This window comes from Micrasema longulum, unplaced genomic scaffold (assembly GCF_059751315.1).
Source record: "Micrasema longulum isolate JH-2025_06_02 unplaced genomic scaffold, ASM5975131v1 h1tg002162l, whole genome shotgun sequence".
In the NCBI taxonomy this organism is placed as follows: Eukaryota; Metazoa; Arthropoda; class Insecta; order Trichoptera; family Brachycentridae; genus Micrasema; species Micrasema longulum.
In genome coordinates, this window is record NW_028279327.1 from 155191 (window position 1) to 179854 (window position 24664).

Consider the following 24664-nt stretch of genomic DNA (forward strand, 5'->3'; position numbering starts at 1 on the left):
AAAAAAGCATTTTTAACATACGATGTTTTACTTATTGGTACATAAAACAGGCGGTACCGTCTACAAATCCTGGCTGGCACATGTATTGTTATTAAACCAAGCAGCTCTGTACAGTCAACCATTCCTGTCATAATTTTGTAAAGCAGTAGTTGGTCCGCACACACTCTGCGGTATTGTAGAGAAATGATTCCATGGAAGGTGGAGGCAGTGAGAGTAGATACATAAGAAATACCGGTTTTGTATTTAAGGTACTTTATAAATTTGTTTTGAATATTTTCTATTCTACTTATATATATGGCATACTGGGGATTCCATATCTGAGAGGCGTATGAATAAATTAAATAAATTAATAAAAAATACAAATATGCAAGATGTTTTCATTCATATCATATTATTTCATTTGTTTAGTTTATGATAATAATCATAGTCTAATACCGTTTTTACAACACAATAATATTTACATTTATACTTATTCTAATACCGTATTTGCAAAACAATAATATTTACATTAAAGCTTATTTATAACATTTGCACTGTTGTTTTTAATATGTACATTAATTATTGTTTACTATGTTCTGAAAAAATTGTAGCTTTTTACTGATAAACGAAAGGTCGGGTGGTTTTTATATTGACTATGCATGTTTGTCTAAACTTGTTGCAACAGAGATGAAAACATTTTTGAGAAGGGAATATGGAAGTCTAGGCATTTACAGGGCTTATGACATGTCATTGGCTAGTTTAAGTGGCCACTTTACACACTATATAACATTCTAGTCCTATTTAAAATTCTCAACTTACTCTTTGGTGGGACTGAACTACAGAGCTCAATAAAATTAAATATCCCAACTGGAAACCTCGGACAAAACTTACTCTTTCATACCGATAACCATAGAACTAACTATGGTTTTCATTTCCCTGTTCCCAGAATTCTTAGGTCTGCCAGCAAAACATACCAGTCTTGATTTCTTTGATAACAAGTTGTCGTCTTTCATACGATCACTGAATCAAATTAAATTATAAACACCACTCTCCCGCTTCCACTCACCAAGTCTTCTAAATACCATTGGCTTTTTACTTTCCTTTATAATAATTTTCTATGCATAAATATGTCCTTAAAAATGCCCGTTGGGAGTATATATAAATAAATACAAATATAATAAAATATAAATTCACCATTTTTACTATGTTTAAACATCCAGATTTCCTCAACTTTTGATTTTTGTGAAGTAAAAAGTTGAAACTTTTATCATTCATCCTGCTGAAGCATTTCACCTACTAGGCAATACCTGAAAACAATTTTTATACTAGTTTGCAATAATATGTATATCAACAAATAGCTACATTATTTGAAAATAAGTCGGCGGTAAGGTGGGATGCCAGAAAGAATGAATTTGATTTTAATTCTTCAAATTTGTAAAATTTACTTGCTTTATCTGTGGTTAGTTTGGTTTGATTTTCATTCTGGTTTGTAGTAGGATTTAGATTAGTGAATAAAAACGATGCTACCATAGACTAAATAATTACCATAGACAATAGTAGAAAAACCGAGCTACTTTCAATCCCGAAAGAATCTATATCAACAATGTTTTGAGTATGTCCAAATGCTTGCAGACTGGCTGGATTTTCTCCCTAGGGAGTTGTTCACATTTAAATTTCCCTTCTCAAAAACGTTTTCCCTCTCTGTTGCAACAAATTTGAATATACAGGGGTTCTTCAAACCCTGTCACATCCGAAACCACGATGATCAGTATGACCAAGAAGACATATTGGAACATTAAAATTAATTTTGTGAACGAATAAAATTTACAAAAATAAAATATTAAAAAAAAACAATGGTTGCTTACTTCTGCACGGGAGAAGCGAGGAGAGTGGAGGAGGGAGTCTGATACACCGTCAAACACGTGGTCACACCCCCCTCGCTTCTCCCCTGCAGAAGTAAGGAACCATTTGTTTTTTTTTTAAATTTCTGCATTCTAAATATTGTTTTAAATATGCCAATATGTATATTATGTATCTTTTTTTGGCTGATACCGTGTATGTTGTATTTGATCCGACGTTTAAGCTACCATTGCAGTAGCCATCTTCCGGGAAAACTGTGTGTTTTATAGAGAAATGTATGTGTTTATGTACTAGTAATTTGTACCGTGTCACAGTCGGCAGTAGGCACATTTCTATTCGTTTTTGTCATATGTAGTGCTGGGAACCATGTTGAATTTAATTTAAGCCCGTCGTCTTTGTTTATATTATTTGGATGTCTGTGTATTTCAATTTCCTCTTTTATTATTCGTGCACTATAATTACTAGGTTTATGTAGAATTTTTGGTTCAAAGGCGAAAAAATGTCCTGTGTCTATAAAGTGTTCCGCTATTGCGGATTTGTCTGGGTGCCCAAGTTTACACGCTCTTTTGTGTTCGTCAATTCTCTTCTTTGCTGTGCGCCCTGTTTGTCCAATATACACTTTATCACATCCTTGGCAACTTAGTTTGTACATGGCTTCAGTTTCCAGAGGATTTTTATCTTTTGGGTTTACTAAATGGTCTTTTATTTTTCCCACAGTCCCAAACGTTGTTGCAATATTTTGTTTCTTCAGCACTTTGGCTATCCTGTCAGTTACATTCTGTACATATGGCAGGTATGCAGTCCCTCTGGTAATATCTTCTTACTTGTTCTTCTTTGTCCCTTGCGATTTATTTATGCCAATATGTCTTCTTGCCCATACTGATCATCGCGGTTTCGGATGTGACAGGGTTTAAAGAACTGTCAGGAAAATTCTTATTGATAAACGCAAACTCTTATTAATAAACGACGCAACTAATTTATAACCTAAATAATTTCTCTCTTACACCAAGTGAGCGTAGCCGCGGGTAAAAACTAGTAACAATATAATAGTTCCTTAGTTACTCTTCATGAGAATGAATGGACCTGCGAGGCTGCTAAGGTACTCCCGTACTCAGTCTGAGAATCGCTGTACTTAGGTTCGTGTAGCATATACTATTTTATTTTTACGGCGCGGACTCACCAGCGCCGAAGCCCATAGGGGAGGGTCAGTAAACTCAGTTTCACGATTCACAATAACCTAGTACGTATTATCTACATCGGTGCCTAACAAATGCCTTTTTTGAATTATCGTGTTTTGATTAACCCCGGAGCTTTGGTCTAATCTAACATCCATTATGATGCCAGCAGAACAAATCGATGCATGAATTTATTTACATTTGATATTTTTAATTGTCCGGATTCCGAAATCCATAGTGTATTTGAGTAAAACTTTATGGATTTCGGACCTAACCTTGTCGGTGCACAAATAAGAATTTAGCTCTGTTTATGAAATAGAATCAGAATCCCAGACGAGTGTTTTTTGACTCGATGCTACTCTCAGATAAAAATCCCGTAAAAGGAAATTGAGAGACAACTTTAAATGTATGCATTTATTACCCTGTTCATATATTATATTTACTTACATATTTTTTTTTTATAGTCTTTATTCAATAAAATACACACATTATTACAATACTAATACATTATAAAAAGAAAATAAAGTGTTAAAACATATTTTGTCCCAATAAACTATTAAATAATAGTTTGTCATCAGGTGCTCAGACATTAGTTTTTTTTTAAATTAAGAATCAAATAAAAGAGTACAGACATAAAACTGTATACATATGAAATAATGAACATATATTATTTTGTTTTCGATGCTTTGAAAATTTAAAATATTATTAAAAAGATAGAAAAGAAAAAACTCAACAAAACCAGATAGAATGGTTTAAAAAATATATTTTTTAAATTAGTGAAGTAGAGAAAAATAATACAATTAAAATTAAAGAATAGCCATTTACTTGAATATATTTCAAAATGTGGAAACATATGAAAAAATATGTATTATATTAATAGCGTGTGCTCATAAATGTAATCAAAACAAGATAAAAAATAAAACAAAGTAAATCGAAAATTTCAATTCATATCTACAGAATAAAAAAATTAAAAGTACCTATTAAAATTTAGATCTAAAAAAGGAAATAAAATTAGAAAGAAATAAAAGGAAATGTTAACCTAAGAAAATAACAAAAATGTATTCAACGAGAGACTAAAATACTGAGTTAAATAATGTTTTACAAAAATAATAAATCAGTATAGGACCGTTTGTCTACTAACCACTTTCGTAATAAAATCATCATTTTATTTTTATTATGACATGTTTTTGGGTCAAGTGGTAACATATTAAATATTTTTGGAACAATATAATTTAGTGTACGTTGTCGATATATATTTCAATTCCGCCTCGTTGTGTAGTGGTTGGCCCGTTCTCCTACTATTCTTGTGGTTTAAGGTTTGATTCCCGGCACGATAGTCGTAAAATATTTATTTTAAAGGTAATTTTACGCAGCAGTATTTCAACTATACCTTTATTGTAAAATATCGTCTTGATCGTAGAACAACGACGCATGTGATTTTCGCCAACTTTACATGAAAGCGTTTTAATTTTTTTGACACTTTATGTGTAAACTTGATAAGTTCAAAAATATATTCTTTGGTAGTTAAGTTACTAATGTTTATTGCATTGTTTTCAAAACTGGAAAATAGAGCCTTTATAAAACCTTTTTAATGTCAAGTATAAAAGAAAGTCAATGTCGCATTTTACGCACATCCGTCGTTGTTCAACGATTACGGCGATATAATCAAGATTTGCTGCATTTGGTGATCCGATGCGGTGCCCTATGTACCATCGGTTCGGATTCGGTATGAAAACGTGAAATTAAATTACTTGCGCAAAAGTTGAACAAACGTAAAACTTTTTTTTAAGAACCATTTACTTTTTAGATAGGTTTATGGTATAAAACACGAAATAATAATTCCAATGCGTAGTTAACACTGTAATCTTTAATATTTTGTTTTTCATTCCTAATCTGTTTTTTTCATTCCCAATTAGTTTAGAGAATTAGTTTTATCTAAATTGTTTCGAGAATTAGGTACCGTAATTCCCTTCTAAGTTTTTGTTACTCAGCGTGTACTACTTTGTTAATTTATGTCATTATCTATCCCTACGCGGACACTGTACACTTGTACAAATGCTGTATAATATTACTCCGTAGCTTCTGCTGATGGATGGTTAGGTACGACTCTTCATTCTTAACACTGGAGACTACCATGTCCCGTTAGCCGCCTCGAGCCATCTAGACCTATTCTTCAATATACAGTTAATAAAAATGGTTTTTCGATGTGGCTTTAGATATTATCAGAATGGGTTTTTTCAGTATCACCCACGAATAAGCTGACAATCCACTACATTAAACCCGACACGATGACATTAAGTCTTGTAATGTGACATTGGCAATTTACGAAGACAACATAATATTTTGATTGGTGCCGATTGCCATTTCAAAGCGTGTCAGTGATCGTGTATTAGGATAAACCCGCTATCTAATATCTCAATCAATTGCATAGTTATTTTGGATTTGATTGGTGATTTTAGCAAAAACTCTCATTAAAAGTTAGTCAGATAATGACTTAATAGATAAGGTAATAATGCAGCGCACAACCAATTAAGTAAAAAAGAAATATGCTGTGTAGAATAAATTTAAATAATCGTTTATTTTTGTTTTTTAAGTATTTTTTTCCAATTACACTAATATAGAAATCGAATTTATAGTCTTAATTATCAATATTTTCTGTGTTTTTTTCAGTAATTTTAAGCATTTTTCCGGCCTTTTCAGATTTTGTTTTCGTTTTGCTACAAAAAAAAAAATTATAGACTAGCGGACCCGACAGACGTTGTCCTGCCCGAACATTGGCTTGCCTGCCATTTGCTGGTTCAGCAAACGTTTTTTAGATATTCAAATTTTCGATAAACTATATACTAAGTGACATTTGACATTGAGTTTGACATTTCAATCTTTTCGTTTCGTCATTGTGTATTTGTAAATCGGTTTAGTTGTTTTAGGAGGAGTACTGTGACATCACACGGACAGAGGAATTATATACATAAAGAAGATAACCGGCCTAGCTAAGAAAATATTAGATCCTCAATTGTAAATAAAAACAGTAATTTGCCATGAACTAATTTTTTTATCAAAGTAATATCTAATCTTACTTAAATAAAAAAAATAAAAAGTACGGATATAGTTTTATTCCACTTTTATTTTTAAATTTTTACCTGTGACCGGGTTTCGTCATGACAGACATCGTCAGACTGGTGAGAGACTAAACAAATGTCTATGTTATATACAAGTGCAAGCGGGGGTTGTAAATCATGATCTTATGTAATTATGGAAATAAATGAGTTTAAATTCAAGTAATTTAAGTATAAAAATAATAACAATTGTATTAATTTAAGTTTTGTTTGAATGTATATAATAAAAACCGGTGAAAATTATGTAATTTCATGAAGTTTTATAATGAAAATGTATTTGAATTACATGTTTTTAAATTTTATTAAAACTCTAACAGGGGCCGCTGGTTGGTAGGTAATTAAAATGTAGTTTTACCAAGAAATGTCAGTAGAAAAACTCAACTTAATCAAATAATTAGAAAATCAATTAGGTATGTAGACTAACAACCTTACCCAAAAATTGTTACTTTACTTTTACCTACCTATATATATTTTTTTAATAATTAAAATATATTTCAGTTATATTTATATATGGTGGCATTTTTAAGCAAAAAATACTTCCCGAAATTACTGATTAAGAGAAGTAAATGCATGTAACTCTTTCAAAGTAGGTAACTATAAAAATTCCAGCACCTTTTTCGAAAAGTTGATATTTTTGGCCTTCCAAATCGGCTGGTAACTCGTTAAACCGCTTTGGTTCTTAAATTGTGGGTGTACTTGTAAGTTCCAATAGCGGTCCTTAACTTCGAAAGCTTTGAATGCCCTTTATTACATTTTTAACGTCAGTGGGGAATAATTTTGCCTAGGAACCAAATAATGTTAATATGAATATTAAATTACACAAATATTTTCATTGATTTTTTTAGTGTAGATACAATAAACCCAACCAAATACAAACCCTTGAAGCCAAACATAGCGACTTTAAGCATTACCCATAGCAGTCAGGTTGAATTGACCAAACCGTTTCGTTTTTTAATCAGTTTTATAATGTCGTTTAATCATCAGCGTGGCAATATATGAAGCTAAGTGTTGTCTCGTGCAAAAAAAAATCCCCATGTTATATACATTAGAAATAAATAATTATAGGAAAACTGTAACGCAATTTACAAAATCAAATAGTCACTTATGTTAGTTAGGTAAAATAATTTGTAATATCCAGTTAGTAATAATTTATTGTAATAACTTTTATAACAATCATCGAATTCAATTAAGCTAGCCAATTAAAAAAATATCTATTACATATATTTTTTTCTTCTTTATTTGTGCATGCTGTGTTCACATATATAATTAATGAACAATATATAAAATAACAATTTGTGATTATTTTACCAATTTCATATGCATTGTTTATTGTTTGTGAACCAAAAAAAAAACCACAATCTTCTCTACCCCCTCGAGAAGATTCAGAATAGCACCCCTGGCTAGTTATCAATAGATATTTCAATGGCGGTGTAGTAGTGAGCGCATTTGCCTACCATGCAAGAGGTCTCGGGTTCGATTCCCGACACGGTTGATATGAAATATTGATTTAAAACGGTGTTTTTATTTATTTATTTTATTAGGTAAACAAACAGTATGTACACAAATATTGCCAATTTCTTTGTATATTTGTGTAAGAAACTCATGCACACACCAAAAAAATTGTTTACACTTAATACAATAATTTAAGTTATGTTCAATATAATAAATGTAAAAGAAACGAAATGAAAAAATATGTATCTAATAATAATAATAAAGTAAAATATCTGCTTCTCTCAAAATTTCTATAATTTTTTACCTAAATTTACATACATTGTCACAAAAAATATCAGCCTCGGTAAATATATTGTTATATTGGTCGCATATTCTAGGTATTGTAGATTGTTTAAAATTGTTTGTTGACGCGTTTTCATTGTAAAAACAGAAGATTTTGTCTTGTCGGTCTAGATGGCACACGGAATGGAAGTCTTTCAAGTAGGTTTGGAGAATCAATTTTATCATTTATTAATTTGAATAAAAATAACTGGTCTAACATTATTCTTCGATTTTTAAGAGAGTTTATTCCGTATTACTGCATACTTTCAGCATGATTAAAAAAGTTAAGGTTTAACCAGTAGTCGACCTGTTTAAAAAAAATTGTGGGACCCTTTCTAGTCTATTAATACTTACATTATAGTAAGGTGACCAAATAGGAGTACAGTGTTTTTACATCAGTATATTTCATAGTCTCTGGACTGGTATCTGAAGCGTAAGACTGATCATCTTACCTTTATGTAACAAAAAATGACCAAGATACGCTGCGATTGGTGTACCAATGCAGTTCCCTGTGCAACATTAGGTGCGGAAAGGGAATGATGAAGTGATGATTTTAATAAGCCCAAGGGTTTTCTTCGACGTAATCCGGGTCTTAATTATTGTTTCAAAACTGCTAAGCATTTTTAGTATTCAGAGTTGAAATACCAAGCTTCATTCTTCTTGCCGTCGGAATGGTGTCGATTGCTCTTGTTACGTGATCTGGGTAGCCAACAGGAAGGCAACAGGTATTCGGTCCGATATCTGCCGCTTTACTTACAGCTGTACTACCTACAATACACAGTCATGGAGTGTTTCAATACTTGTAGCTGTCGGTAACTAACTGCCTGCCGTCTAGGTACTAGCTACTAGCTACCGTCCTCTTGTGATGCTATACATTATGTTATGTAGCTGCAGGAAATTACGTCTTTTGTCCGTGCCATCTTTGCCCGCAACAAAAACCCGATCTTTCCTGTTACGGAACGATTGTTTCAAAAACGACTTCTCGTGTTGCATTTTTCTTTTTTTTCAGCAAAAGCTGGCGAAGAAATTGCTTCCCTTTTCATCATAGCTGGCTTTAAGGCTGTTGTCGGGTAATACGCACGAAAAATGAGGAAATCATACGATTTTGCCGTTTTAAAACAATTTTTTTTTAAAATCGCCCAATAATAAAAAAAATAGGTAAAAACAAAGTACTTAAAAAAAACGGTCAAATTCAACTTGAAATACAAAAAAAAACTACGGTGTTTCAATGATTTATTCTACTCTATGTTAGTTCTCTAGATCGTCACCTTTTTGTTTTCAAAGCGTGAAATCTTATTTTTTAATCCTAGTTTGAGGGAAGTTCTGACGTATTTTAATCACAAATGTTTATGACTACCAACAGTACCAATAGATAATAAAAAAATACTAAAATAATGAAACAAAAAAAAGTTGTGAATGCTTGCAGGTCAAATTTTGGATAAATCTCAATAAAGTATAAAAATTTACGTATCTCCCAAACTATAAAACTTTAGCTAAGGAAAGTAAGGTCCAATAATTAGCAAATGACCTCCTCTATATGCGAATTAGCTATGGCGGGTTCAGTTCCAGTCACCTGTATAAAGCCTTCATTTAGATTTTTTGTTTTTATGATCGTTTCTACTAAAGTTTATGTTTATTGTTTTAATTACGGGTTCATATTGCGACTAAACTATCACATTAAAATTCCTATTGCAACTGAACTATCATCATCATCATTCCTTTTCCATACCCTGTAGTTCATAGGGCACTGCATTGGTACCCCAACGGCGGCGTACATGTTTTTTTTTTTACATAGAGCCAAGATGAACAATCTTACTCTTCAAGTGACCAAGTCTAGTATTATGGATTATTTAATTAATTTTCAATAAATATTTCATGTGAATCAAGTCGAGAATCGAATTCAAGACCTCTTGCCTTGTAGGCAAACGCGCTGACTAATAAGACCACGAGGTTTACTGTTTTAAATTGAGCCGGGTCGTGGTCCCGTGGTACTGTTGTGGACTCAAGGATCAAAAGTCCGAGCTTCAAATCCCATTTTACAACGCAATTCCCATTTTTTCAACACCAGCTATTTACGACTTTTAGGTAACAACAACAACAACAACAACAACAAACCCATTTCCACGTAAGATGATAGAACGCCACTTCACTCTATTTTTGCATTCAGATCTCGCTTCTTCTACATTCATACATCTTCTCATGCACGTGCGCCGATTATTCCGATTTTTGACATGTCCATCTTCAAGTATTTGTTGGAATTGGTCATGCCATGTCTTTCTCGGTCTACCTCTATTTCTGCATCCATCAACGTTCGCATTGTAAATATTCTTAGCCGTTCTTTCGCTGTCCATTCGTTCTACATGTCCAAACCAGCGTAGAGCTCCTTAATTGATTTTGTCGATAATGCTTGTCTCAGCCTTACATAAGGTACTAATCTCAACATTTGTGCATCTATCGTACATAGTTTTACCACACATTCGCCCGAAAGATCGCATTTCGACAGCATTCAGCCTACTTTCATCCCTGTTTTTCCAAGTCCATACTTCGCTCCCATACATCAGGGTCGGGACCAGGACTCCGTTGTGAACTGCTAATTTTGCCTCTTGTAAATAATAAGAACTGAAATATTTCTTTAAAAAATATGGGTTATAAATTTAAATTGCAAGTGACATGTATATTTTTGTGTTTAATGATTACATCATATTTGTTGTCTGTTATGCGAAACAAATGTATGTCATAATCAAGGCAAAATGTTACAGTGCCATCTCAGTAACATCTCTGTGGGAATTCTGAATATATTACCATTTAATTAATCGTGAATGATCTCGAAGCTTTAGAAGATTAATATATCCCTTGTATTCACAGATCAATCAATTGAATAACGTAAACTGACGCATCAATTTTATCCGTCACACGAGCTTTGTTCGTTATTAATATGTACATGCATGAGTGAATTATTAATATGCTTACAATGCGGGTATCGGCAATTTCACACCTTATCCACTTTCTCGGCCTTTTGTGTTAGCTACTTACACCGACTCTTTTGACATTCAATTGAACAAATTGGACAGCCTTTTACGCAATTATGCTCTTTTTCATTGTTTTCATCTTCTTCTTCATGGGGTGCCTTGTCAGGTCCCCCCGACGTCGGCGATCACTACAGCGAAAGCATCTCGGTCCCGCGCTACTCTTATATTCCGCAGCCAGGACAGCTGCTCATTGGATGCACGAGTAATTCAGAGGCAAAGATGACCAGAGCGGTTTCTCGTTGCCTTCTCTGGTGGATTTTTCTGTCGGGGTTACCTTCGCCTAGCTCAGGGATCAGTTTGTCAAGTGAGAAGAGCCGAATCGTCATGGAAACAGGATAACTAAGGAACCAGAGAGCCACATTTATGTCATATTTATTTATTTATTAACGGACATTGTCCATATATACAATTTATAAGGTTAAATATTACAATAAAAGAATAGTTTAAAACATTTTTTAAAAAAGAAAGAAGCATTGACAAACATAAGGGACATCGAGACAAAATCTAGACTATTTATTTAGTGCTCGTTTAAATCGTTGTAAACTTAAACCAAAAAAGTCCAGATCTTGTCTTGAGTTAACAATACGACAAAGACGGGTCATCGGAGAATTTAGGGCATAGTTTGTTCTATGCTGATCGATGAACAGTACTTCATTGTTTCTCAATCTACGAGTCGGAATATTGGATTTTACTTGTCCCAGTAATGATGGAACATCGATTATACCATATAGTATGCCGAACATATATATGGAGTCAATATTAGTTCTACGTTTTTGTAGACCAGAAATATTTAACATTGACTCTATTTCAGCATAAGAATAATTATCTCTCTCTAGTCTGAGCATCCACGCTATTTTTCGAAGCAAGCGATGTTGGACTGATTCAATGTGATTTATGCGATTGACATAGAATGGAGACCAGACCACGGAGGCATATTCTAGAAGAGGGCGAACAGTTGAGCAATAAAGAGTTTTGATTGTACGGATTATAACATATATGTTGAGGTGGATTTTTAGGGAAAAAAGTTAGAGATGTTTTATTTACATTTATTTATTATTTTAATATTCATTTTTTGTACATCAATTTTACGGTTAAGAATGCTTTAGAATTTATTTTTAAAAAATCATTTAACGGTGTCTATGCATCTCTTTTAAGGGCTTTACTATATCTGGCAAATAGCTACTTGTTTTTAATTGAATACATGATTGGAAATTTTCTTCCGTTGTTCTGTTTTTATGTTTATTTTTATTTGATTCATAGTTAGAAATGTTTGTTCGCATATATATGTAGAACCAAAGATTGTGAGAATACTAAAAGCTAGATTTTTTTAACGCATCATATGTGTCAGGCAAACTATTCCATGTATCAAATATTATTGATTCTGCTTTGGATATTTGTTTTATAGCTGTCCACTTGTGCTGAGAAATTAATTAGATTTCTCTCTTTCGAGTGTTGTTTTTTGAGTGTAGTCATCTGCGGACGGGCTAAAGAGTGGTTGAGAGTATGCCGTACTAAGTTATAGGGTTGTTTGAAATAAGGTGAAATTGGAGTTTATGTCCGAAGAGAGCGAAGAGCCGCAAGCGTCTAGACAAAGAGCCGCATGCGGCTCGCGAGCCGCTCCTGCCGACCTCTGGCCTAGCTGGTCGGTTCTGGTTTGGAGGCACCAGAAACTCGCCTTTCATCCTCTCGTTATCTGCTGTGATCGCACCGTTATGAGTGTGATCCCATTGCCCGGGGTTTGCGACGTGAGCGCTAACGAGTTGGACTAGTCAGTAGTGTTGCCGGTGGAATGACACTGGGCGTTAGCAGCATTTTATAAAATCACACCCTCCAGCAAGATGTGACTCACTGCGACTCTACTGACGGCTCGAACCCCAGGTATTTTTATACCCATCGGTGATTTTCAACCTTGACCTGTGAAGCTTTCGAATTCTAGTTAATATGAAGCCAAGAATTTCAATGTTTTGAAATAACTTAAAAATGCAGGGAAGTATAAGTTCCATACTCCACATACAAGCCCCCCGAGGATTCCGGGTCTCTGGGCAGCGAAGGGTACGGGCTTCTCTACCTCGCCTATTTGCACTATTTATTGAGATTTTTTAAAACACAATTTACGTACAAATACGCTGGCAAGAAAAAAACCGAGGGAGATCCCAAATTTATTAAATGCTTCTGGGACCCGGTTGTTTTTATTATTTATTATTATAGTAATAATTTTTGTGAGAATTTATCATATAAATATTTTTTTTAAATAAAAAAAAAAACATTCTTTTTTTAGGTTCGGGGCATTTATTTATTTATTTACGGGCTTATTCAGTCCATTCAACAATGGCAAACACATTTCCTAATAATACATACAGGTACAATTGAAATAAAATAAAATAAAAATTGAAGCTAGGACAAAAAAATTAAAAATAAATACTACCTCAAGACAAGATCTGGTCTATCTTAGAGATTGTTTTAATCTAAAAAGACTAATACCAAAAAAGTCCAGATCTTGTCTCGAGTTTACAATGCGACACATTAGGGACATACGTCATACGTAATAAATTATATTTTAATACGTGTTATGAAGTTCTAAAATTATAAGTAATTGGTACACTTCCATTTATTAATTTGGCCAATTTAGCGCTTTCACCGTCTAATGGCCATCTTCAGACCGACATTGCCACCTCTGCCCCCCCGTGTCGCCGGCCCTGTCCACACAGAGGTCTTGACGGTTTCGTAGGTTTATAGTAGTTACTGGTGGATTTTTATAAGCTGGCGCGTGCGGTATACTTACACATACGCATTGTGTAGTATCAGTGAACAAGCCCGTGGTATGACATCGCACGGCATACGCATTATGGAAATAATATCTGTCTCTCTCGCGCTCAGACGCGCTTATGAGCGTGACATAGACAACTATTGCTTTATTAGTTGCTAATTATATGGTAATACAATATACATAGGATGCTTCTGCTTTCGTCTGAGTTTAGCTGCGATTTTAATTGTAAAAATATAATATGTACGAGTATTAAGTTACGGATTAAAAACACTGGTTTATAAATATTTAGATATTTTCATTTAATCAAATCATGAATAGGTCGGTTATGTAGTGATGGCGCTTTCGCAAAACTTACACAAAAACCTTTTTAATGTACAGAATACTGATTTTAAAAATCTTGATGTTATATATTGTTAAATTAAATGTATTTAAAAATCTCTTTTGGATTAGAGCTAAAAAAACAATTACTTAAGAAAATGTCATATATTTACGAGTTTTTATTTAATATTTTGTGTTCATCATAATAATAATTAATAGAGTGAAATTAAAATGCACAGTACAAATTATTTCGGAGAAAATATGTATACACACTTATTGATAAACATTAAATCTTGTTATTTACATACTTAAAACAATCTACACAATTTCGCATTCTAGTTCATTCTAGTTCTAGAGTAATTGACTATAAAAAAACATTTTTTCAAATTTAAATTGTCCCTTGTCCTTGGAAGGATTATAATCAGTAAAGTGCAACATTTAAAAAAATGATTAAAAAAATATAAAATAATGAAACAAAGTATTTTAGTTAATTAATAGTACATTTTCTTAACCAACTTAACTTAATCCAACACCGAATTTTGAAAAAAGATAGCACATTTGGTTAAAATTTAATACAACATTTTTTTTATCAACATCCGTAGATTTAAAATGCGTTAGTGTGAGTTATCTGAACGCGCCAACTTAAGTTAAACCACCAGTACTCCGAATCGTATTTTATTTTATAGACTTTTGTTGTTGTTACATACGTTATTTATTAAATTACTTGTTCTAAAAAAGTTAATTTAGCGCGTGTAGGTGGGCTTTCTCCCTCAATTTATAGGCGTATCGGCTGCAATTTATTAATTTTATTTTATTTTTTCTCTTTCCAGACGGCGATGCAATTCTTGCGAGGAGAGCACGGAGCCGTGGGGCTGCGGCAGCTGGCTGGAGTACACCGTCATGGTGTCCCTGTCCATAGTGCTCCTGTTGGGGGCGCTGGCCTTGACCATCTTCTGGGTGCTGTACTACCGCGGGGGCTTCGCCTGGAGCGAGAACCCTGACCTGCAGTTCAACCTTCACCCGGTCGGCATGGTCACCGGCTTCGTCGTCTTTGGCGGCTTTGGTGAGACTTGAGACTATTTTATTTTTAATTTCAACAACTCGAAAGCATTCCCATATGTCTGTGAAATGAATATGTGGTTAAACCGTTGACGTATAATAAATAGTGTTTTTCGCAGTTGCAGAGTATTGGGGAAATATTTTTTTTTCCAATTTTAAATTAAAAAGGGTATATGAAATACTTTCGAATTAAAAAACTATTTTTTTACTACTTATTAGTAGCATAAGTTTTATTTTCTGCGAAAATCTGCGGCCACGCCTCTAATTTGTCACGATTTATATAAATTTTCAACTTTGTGACCGTTTAAATTTAAATAGAACATCGTCACAAATCTTGACGTCACAATTATCAAGGCCAAACATGTCGCATTTTTGTAAGGACTCGTTTTTTTATAATTTATTTTTTAAAGTTATGTATGAAAACATTTCTTCACAATGCTTATCCATATTGATTTTGAAAACACTATTAATTTTTCTAAATTCGTTTTATATATTTTTATCGGTATTCATAGTATGTGATATTTCCCTACTAAAGCGTTTTCTCACTACATACGGCGTGGCGGCATTATTTTTCACTGCGCCACGTCAGATCACGATGAAAGACCGTCACAAAATGAAGGCAATTACCCACGAATGAAATGTCATTTATCACACGCTAGCAAGGTGTATATTTGATTATACGTCATTGGGTAAAACTTTCGTCGGCACGAATGTCGAGATCCGTGCAGTATCTAAAGCTGCAGCTGGGACAAACATTATCGATAGCATCAAGAAAGGAGTGTTGCGTTTGAATTGGCATGTAGAGCTAGTGGACAGCGAAAAAACGGCCAAAGAGTTTAAATATGCGAATGTTGATGGATGCGGAAAACGAGGAAGACTGAAAAAGACATGGAATGACCAAATCCAACAAATATAAGGGTCAGTCAAAAACTTATGCCTCCTTTTTTTTCTACTTAAATTAAAGTCAGTTAAGTATTTTTTTTAAATTTGGAGCTATTCCTCAAACCTTCTTCTACAATCTACTGCAGTAGTAACTTTCTGCGTCAACTGGTGCCAGCACTGGAGTCACTTGCAAAATGACCGACATCGATGTTCGTATTAGACAGCTTTCTGTAATTGAATTCTTGAATGCAGAAGGTGAAACGCTTATTCACATTCACGAAAGACTCAAAAATGTGTACGGTGATGCAGCGGTGGATGTCAGCACTGTTAGACGATGGGTTCATCGCTGTAACGAAGCTGAAGGACAAACACCGTTGGCTGACGAAAAGCGGAGCGGCAGGCCGTTGACTGCAATGACTCCAAGCAACATTCAGCGAGTCGATGACATCATTCGTGGTGACCGCCGGATAACTACAGATGCATTGTGTCGCATTCTCTCCCTCGGTAAAGGCAGCGTGATGATGATTATTCGACAACTGGGGTACTCAAAAGTTTGTGCTTTTTACCACAATGGAATTACATGCTCGTGTTAAAGGATGGACCAAAACTCTGGAAATGGACGGAGATTATTTAAAAAAGTGAAATCGTCAATAGTGTGGTTTTTAACCTACGTAATTCTATGACAATTGAACGAAAAAAATAATAGGAGTCATTAGTTTTTGACTGACCCTCTTACTTGAAGATGGGCATGACAAAAGTTAGAATGATTGGCCATCGTGTATGAGTAGATGTATTTACTCGTATAAATAATTTATTTACCCAAATAACATGATGTAGAAGAAGCAAGGTCTAAATGCAAAGGCAGAGTTCTGTGGCGTTCTATCCTAACCAACAAAATATGCCATTTTTTATGCATAACAATAAGATACATTTATAATTTAATATAATAAGATAATTTTTATGTTTTTCTTATTATGTATTTTTGTATAATTTAATTTAGTACGTACTATTATTTGGCATATGATTTATTGCTCCTATTCCTTATATTTCTTACTATAATTGAGTGAATTTCTAGAAAACATAACTCAATTATCATTTCAATTATGCTTTTATATATATATATATTCTTTTTCTGTTGATTTAAATCATGCTCTTATTTTGTGTTCTTTTTTTTAAATACTACTATATTTTACTATTATTTTGTTGATTTTAATGATACCACTATTTTGTATATTTGATTATGTGTGATTCTTAATTTGTATAATTTATATTTTAAAAATTATTTCTGATTATCTTTTTTGCATTGTATTCATTGGAATTTGATTATTTATTACATTTACCTTTTTTTCTAGATTGTGATTCTATGTATTTGTATTGTTATTTATTGTGGCTTGACACGGGCATAGCCTAAAAAGCCTTAATAAGTTTAAAAACATTTAATTTTGTAATTTTGAATTAATAAATAAATAAAATAAATAAATACATATTATGTACATATTTAGATTTTTTTATTAAATTACTTTCTTGATTTGTTAAAAAATTATTCATAAAACATACAGTCATACATATTAAACATTAAAAACAAAAATTTTCAAATATATAAAGACTGAAATCAATGTATGACAGGGTAACGAATGATGAAATCAGGCGAGAGTGTAAATATGAGTCAAGTATAATTGGGTCTCTTAGATGGTTTGGTCAGGTAGAGCAAATGGACGACGAAAGAATGGTAAAACAAGTATATATGAAGAAAATAAACGGTAATGTGATACGAGGACGACCAAGGAACACGTGGCATGATCAAATAAACCAAAATTTTTCGGGTTGTGGTCCCGTGGCTAGTGTCTCGGACTCACAGACCAAAGGTCCGTGGTTCGAATCCCACTCTACCCCAACTTGATTCCATTTTCTAATAGTGAGTTATTTAAAACTCGTTGAGAATGGCCCTCAAAATTAAATATTTGGGTAAATCATAAGAACGCAAATATTTCTTTTTATAAAAAAAAAAAAAAAAAAAGTCTGATTATGTCAAAAGCAGACAGAACTGAAGGGCATGTATGACAAAATGTATGAATGTGGAAGAAGCTAGGAATGTATGCCAGGATAGACGCGTGTGGCGGTCCATTCTCTCTACCTATCCCTACGGAAAAATGGTGTGATGGTAGTAGTAGTAATTAAATAATAACTTTTCCAGCCATTATGCTGTACCGCATCTGCCGCTGCTGCAAGCGTCTGTACGTGAAGTTGCTTCACGCCGTGTTCCACGCCCTCACGGCCCCCTGTGTGGTGATCGGCTTCCTCGCCGTTCTGGACTACCACAACCTCAGCAAGCCGGCCATGCCCAACTTTTACTCCCTGCACAGCTGGATGGGACTTGTCACCCTTGGACTATTTGGCATACAGGTCAGTTTCAAACAACTGTAATAATCGTCACAGCACCTGAGCGATATTGATAGTACGAGTCCAATATTGTCGTTTTTGAGAAGTATGCAGAAATGTTCTTACTTGTCCTTAGAAAAAAGAAAAGTATCATCATTTATAATAAATAAAATATGTTTCCTATCCTCACAATAGGGTATTTTCACAAGCCAGGAATAACGTTAAAAATGTAATACATACATATTTAAAGTGGATTTTTCGATTCTAATGATACAATTGTCTTTGTATTCGAAATAAGTTTTTCTTTATAATATTCTGCTATAAAAACGAGTACATACAAAACGGCTCATTGGCGTCACATCTCTTTGATGTCACACGTCATGTCTGCCGAGTGCGCTTCTGTCAAACATTGCGCCCAACCATGGCGCGGTAACGTAATACGTGCCATTTGTCTTTGTATTTTACGTACAATTTACAAATTTTTTATTAAAAACCCGTGTTTTCTATCAAAATTACTTCTTGCGCAAATTTTGGGACACCTTTATATATTATAGATAGTGAAACTATTGAGAAAGTGGATGAAATGAGGTATTTTGGTATAATATTAGATTCGAAATTAACGTTGAATGCAAACTTTGAGCATGTATATAAGTAAAACCGTTTGATAATGTTTGTGAAGCTAAACAGCTGAAACCCTTATTTACCCGATTGAGATTCATCTGAATGAATTATTTCACCTACATACTAGGCAACGCCTGAAAACATTTTTCAATTTTTATACTTCTTGGACCAGGTGGATTTATCAACAATATTTTGAGTTTATCCAAATTTTTATAGACAAGGACTGGATTCAACTTCCTAGGGAGCTGTTGATATTATAACATATTACAACAGAGATGAAGAACAAACAAAACATAAAAAAATATGTTGTTTGTACTTTGGTGGAATAACTTTTACTGTCATTTCAAGTCTAATGGTCGAGCTTCACGATGTACTGGGCTGTAGTATTGCCTGATGTAAAAAGGCTAAGATAACACTATTTGTCCAGAAACAGCGAGAACTCATTTAAGTCCTTGTTAATACAATGGTTTAACCATTTTTAGGTTTATAATTTTATAACAATTTTTTTTTGTACTTTGATAACAGCTTTATGGTTTTAAAAATAGTTGGCAAGTTATCATGAAACAAAATAATGTACAAATATACCTATTTCTCTCAGTTGTTGGTCATTTTGGTATGTGACACCACAATAATATTTAAATACTATTATTTACAAAAAAAATTGTTTGCAGTTTATCATTGGACTATTCAGTTTCCTGGTTCTGCTGTGCTGCGCTGATGCCACTGCGACTTTCCGAGCTCGACTTATTCCGATCCACGCTGCTTTCGGTATTGCAACCTTCGTCCTGGGTGTAGCTACGTGCCTGTCAGGGCTTAACCAGAGAGCCATCTTTTCACTCGGGTGAGTTTACACCGCTTGAGAATTTCATTGCATTCATCACACAAAACGCATTGCTTTTCAGTCTGCCGATTGGAAGTTTATGAATGAGGTAGACCAAGCAGGCAAACTTAGTTTCTTTTATATTTATTCAACTTTTTGTACTTAATGTTATTTGTACATTGGCGCTCGCCGAGCCTTATTGCCAAATGGCTGTTAAAAAACTCACATATATTTTTGAACAATTTCAGTTAAAACAGCTCTTATATCTGTTAAAATATTTATACAAATAATATTGCAAAACGATAATTGGTATTCGTCATCATCACTGGCTCTACGGCCCGCCGTGAGCCTTAGCCTCTTCCAACGTTTGTCGCCATCTCCCTCTATCTTAGCATCTGCTCCTCCAGTCCCTAATGCCAATAGCATCTGCATCCCGCTGCACTCCATCCAGCCATCGGAGTTTGGGTCTATCAACGCTACATCTACCTTGGGGCTTTGTGTGATGAATCTTATCGGGCACTCTCTCTTCACTTATTCTTTATATGTGCCCTGCCCATTTGCAGCCTCCCTATTATAATAAATTGCCCTATATCAGGCTCATTGTAGAAATTGTAGACTTCTTCGTTGAATCATATTCTTCAAACTCGGTTTTTCTGCACAGCTCTGAATATCTATCTAAGTATTTTCCTCTCAAATGTGAGGAGAGATGTCTCATCTTTTTTACTCAATTCCCAGCATTCAGAGCCATGTGCGAGTATAGGGCTTAGTAGAGTTTTTGTATTACCGAATATAAATATGTAAATACAAAAACAAGTAATGTTATTGTTTTTAAATATTATTTTTCCTCTTTTGAACAATTTGTACACTGTTCCTTCAAACATTTTAAATTTTCACCCATGATAATATTTTTCTCTTAAAATAATCTTGTATTTTCTTTGTAGGGAAAAATATGCCACCTGGCAAGAAGAAGGAATTGTTATCAACGCCCTGGGAGCAACTCTGGTGGCTATTCTCATCCTCGTGATTGTGTCCGTCCGGCGCTACAACCGACAGCGCTGCCCTCAAGTGGCGAGTGATCCCAACGCCAGCTAGGTAGAAAGTCAACCCAGAGATCGCTACTAGGCGCCAATTTCATTCCATCACTTCATGTTGTAATATTTCTATATTTCGACCGTAAGAAATATACACAATTCAATAATTCAATCCTTTATTATTTATTGATATTCTAAGACATAAGTTCATGTAACATTTTCACTATTCTATATTTCCCATAAAGTGTCCGATATAACACTTTTTAAAAATAATGACACGGAAAGAACATTTTTCAACATGTTCGTTCTTTCTATAAAACATAAAACTAAAAAAAATAGTGTTTGTAGACTTGTTTTATTATCCGATTCGTGGAATGTTTACCAGTAAGGTCGAATCCCAAATTGTTTAAGCGAACATAATAATTTTGTTCCATGTAGCATTATAAATTATTTCACTTTACTTTTAAAATTCGAATTTGAAAAGTAAATCTCGATGTATGTAACTTGAAGCTTAAAAATGTAACAAAGATAACTCTTTTGATCAAATCTGTCATTTGTATTAATAAAAATATTAATGGATAAACCATTAATAATTTCTGCATTCTGTTTAGGGTACAAACGTGATCATGCCTAATTTATGGTCTATGATAGTTAATATTAAGAATAATTACTTTTATGTTCTATAAAATTTGCCAATGAACAAATTTTATCTCTGGTATTTTGTCAATAAAGTAAATGCAGTTTCAAATAAATGAATTTCGAAAGAAAACTCGAATGATGTCATCATTGGCAATAGTAATCTCGTACGGATTTTCATACAATTATTTATAAATAAGTATGTAAATTAATCATATGTTGTAGATAATAAAATGTATTTTTAGGTGCTTATGAAAGAGTTGACTGTATTTCTCGACAATGAATTATCACAGTGTGGAAGTAAAAAGGAACAATATTTTATCTTTTGATAATGTCTTAAATCCCTTGACTCGAAAAGTTCATAGAATGATTCATAATATTATACGCATTGTAAAGATCAGGAAAGGGTTATCTGACGAGCAGTCAAGGGACCAGTTTGTCACAACAACTATTCTCTAAAGTTTAACAGCTATATTTGTGGATGTATTAGAGATTTTTCTGACTTTAAAATATAATAAATTCTCATACCTTTAGGTAAGTGTAGCAAATGAATGAATAAATGGAACGAATGAATAATTATAATGTTTTAAACAGATAATTTACGGAGGCCAAGTAATTTTAAAAAGTGGATATTAAGAATAAATTCAGTTAAGGCACATTCCACCCGTACTGTAATGAAATCACAATCTCCCACAGTTTAGTTGTGTTCAAGTTTTGCCAAAGGTGATGTACGGAAGTGTTTAGAAATTTAAGAGAAAAATCAAGCGTAGGATTAGGTTAAACGAATAAGCTCAATCTATAAAAAATTTCGTATTCGGATTTTAAAACAGATATGTTGTAAAAGTAGACAAACTAGAAAACAGAATTGCATGATCAATTTTATATCCTATTTATTGATGTTAGTAACGTAGAAACTGTGAAATTAGGAACCCTTAACGCTTGAAGGGGTTAGGTTAAGGTACCGAGTGACACAGTGTTTGGTGTTTGCCGGAAAAGGGCATCGCTCATAATATAAGTATGTGGTTTTGTGACAGTGTTTCTATGTGGATTGCACAGTTGTCTGCTTACTGAAGAAATGGTGGTACCTTAACATGGAGACATCTTCGCCGTTTGATGTATATAATAATATTCACCATCATCCTTTCCCTTTTCCTTAATGCATGTTTGAATACATTATTTTGTGCAGTTGTGTTACAATGTTTACAAATTTACGTAAGTTTTATTATATAAGTATATCTATTTTAATTATAAATTACATGTTTAACTTTTTTGTTTTTAGCTTAAATTTTCATATATTATTCACTAAAAAGTGTAATTTGAAATGTTGCAAATTTTAACAAAGTGTTTCTTTGCATCTTTAACATTCGTCGAATCTTTTGAATGGTAATTTAACAACAAAAATATTAGCAAAATGACTTTGTTGTATAGTATTTTTTGTCACCATAAAAGTTTATAGAAAATTGCCCTATCCCCATAAATCATACATATTTTATTTTAAATATTATAAACATAGTTTTTATTAAAGTGAGTCTGATTCACAGATATAGTTGAAGTTTTTTATCTTAACTCTGACCAAGAATTTTGTTGTTGAAATTGAAATTATTTACAAACATAAAAATACACTGGGTCCAAGAAATTAAGTTTTATATGTTTTTTCTGGTATTTCTTGATAATGTTATAGATCTAAAAATAAAAATTTGATTATACAGACACAAGTTTAGTAATTTTTGTGTAAAATTTTGAATGCCGGTGCATTCAATTTTATTTTTTGATGAATCAAAATAAACTGAAAAAAAAAATCCAATATTTGCAATAATTTGTTTAGTAGAAAAGGCAGAATATTATTAACCTAATCAAACTGCTCAATTTAAAATGATCATTAGACTGATAAACTCAGTGGTTGAATGCTGTTTTTCTTCTCTATTGATGGAGAATTGAATATTTTTGTGTGATACATACCAGTTAAAGTTTTCTTTCAAAGGTGTCGTAAAAATACATTATTTTATTCAAATTAGTATGACCCAGAAGTTAAGTGTTGCCAATGGAATATGTAAATTATACAAAACTGATTTTAAAAAGTAATCGTTTTCAGTGTTCCTTCATGGTGACTAAGATTTGTACTGTAAATTAGCAAATAGTAACAATTTTTATAGATATTTTAATGATTCCATCTTCGCCATATTATTTATTATTTCTTACAAGCAATTTTACAAATATTTGTATTTAAAAATCTTACTCGTGGTTGAGTTATTGATATATTATCTATTTCAGTGTTTTTAGAATATGTTTTGCATTAAAGATACATTGGTGTAATATTTTATTGAATTGTGAATTTTATCACTGTTTTACAATTTTGAATATTTATACGGCATAAATAAATGAATAAAATAAAGTTGTGACTGTGAAAATCACTTTCTTTTATTTATCATAAAAATGTTGAGTGTAAAAAATACAAAACAGATACAAATGGATATTTTGAAAGAGATGAAAGGGTTATAAAAAATAATGTGCATCCAAAACCTTAAGTTAATAAGAGACAATAAGGAAGTTCAGTGCTATGGGAAATTGGTTTTAAAAAATATTTTCTTACATGTGGTAAAAATTAGAGCATTTAATTGTATGGCATACGAGTAGATTCATGAAAATGTAAAAAAAAAATGATTTTAATAAAAATTAACTTATTTGAACAACGTCACTAGTTCTTCTGCATCAACCAATGATAGAGTGTTGTGATAGATTTCCGGTTTACTTGTGATGTCACATGCGGAGTAATTACAAAACGTAATAAAATCATTGTGCTGATAATTCGATACACAAAAATAATATTTTGTTTTAGCTTATCGGTACCTGTAAGGCCAGGTATGAAGGTAACGTAAATTAGATATTGTTATAAATTAAATATTACAACCAGAATTATCTTCTTTAAAAAAAAAAAGAAAAACGATTCTATAAAAAAGGGTTTTAACTAAAATATTTTAATAATTTATTTTTTTAAAGTATTACCGAAGTCATAATTTTACGTAGAAATAAAAGAAAATGTCACAAAAATGTATGTGATTTAAAATGCTTGCATTTTTTTTCAAAAACAAAAAAATAAAATTTGGTTTCAGCCGCTTTCATGTTCAATTTATTATCTTTAAATTATTACAGAAAAATTAAGTTCAATACTTAGTGTTTATTGAGATCCCAGATACCTAAGTTTAGTCTTAATTTGAAATT

The 24664-nt window shown here is 32.8% G+C and overlaps 1 protein-coding gene across 2 annotated transcripts in view; it reads left to right on the plus strand.

Annotated features, from left to right (window-relative positions):
- LOC148272905 (transmembrane ascorbate-dependent reductase CYB561-like) overlaps positions 1-23853 on the plus strand; it is a 143927-nt gene extending 120074 nt beyond the window's left edge. For both annotated transcript variants that reach the window (XM_088239421.1, XM_088239420.1), the window contains exons 2-5: positions 14848-15080; positions 18153-18361; positions 19630-19799; positions 20720-23853. In XM_088239421.1, coding sequence (XP_088095547.1) covers positions 14848-15080; positions 18153-18361; positions 19630-19799; positions 20720-20870 — 763 coding nt within the window. In that variant the 3' untranslated portion in view covers positions 20871-23853. The remainder of the gene's footprint in view (positions 1-14847; positions 15081-18152; positions 18362-19629; positions 19800-20719) is intronic.
- Positions 23854-24664: the final 811 nt, after the last annotated feature.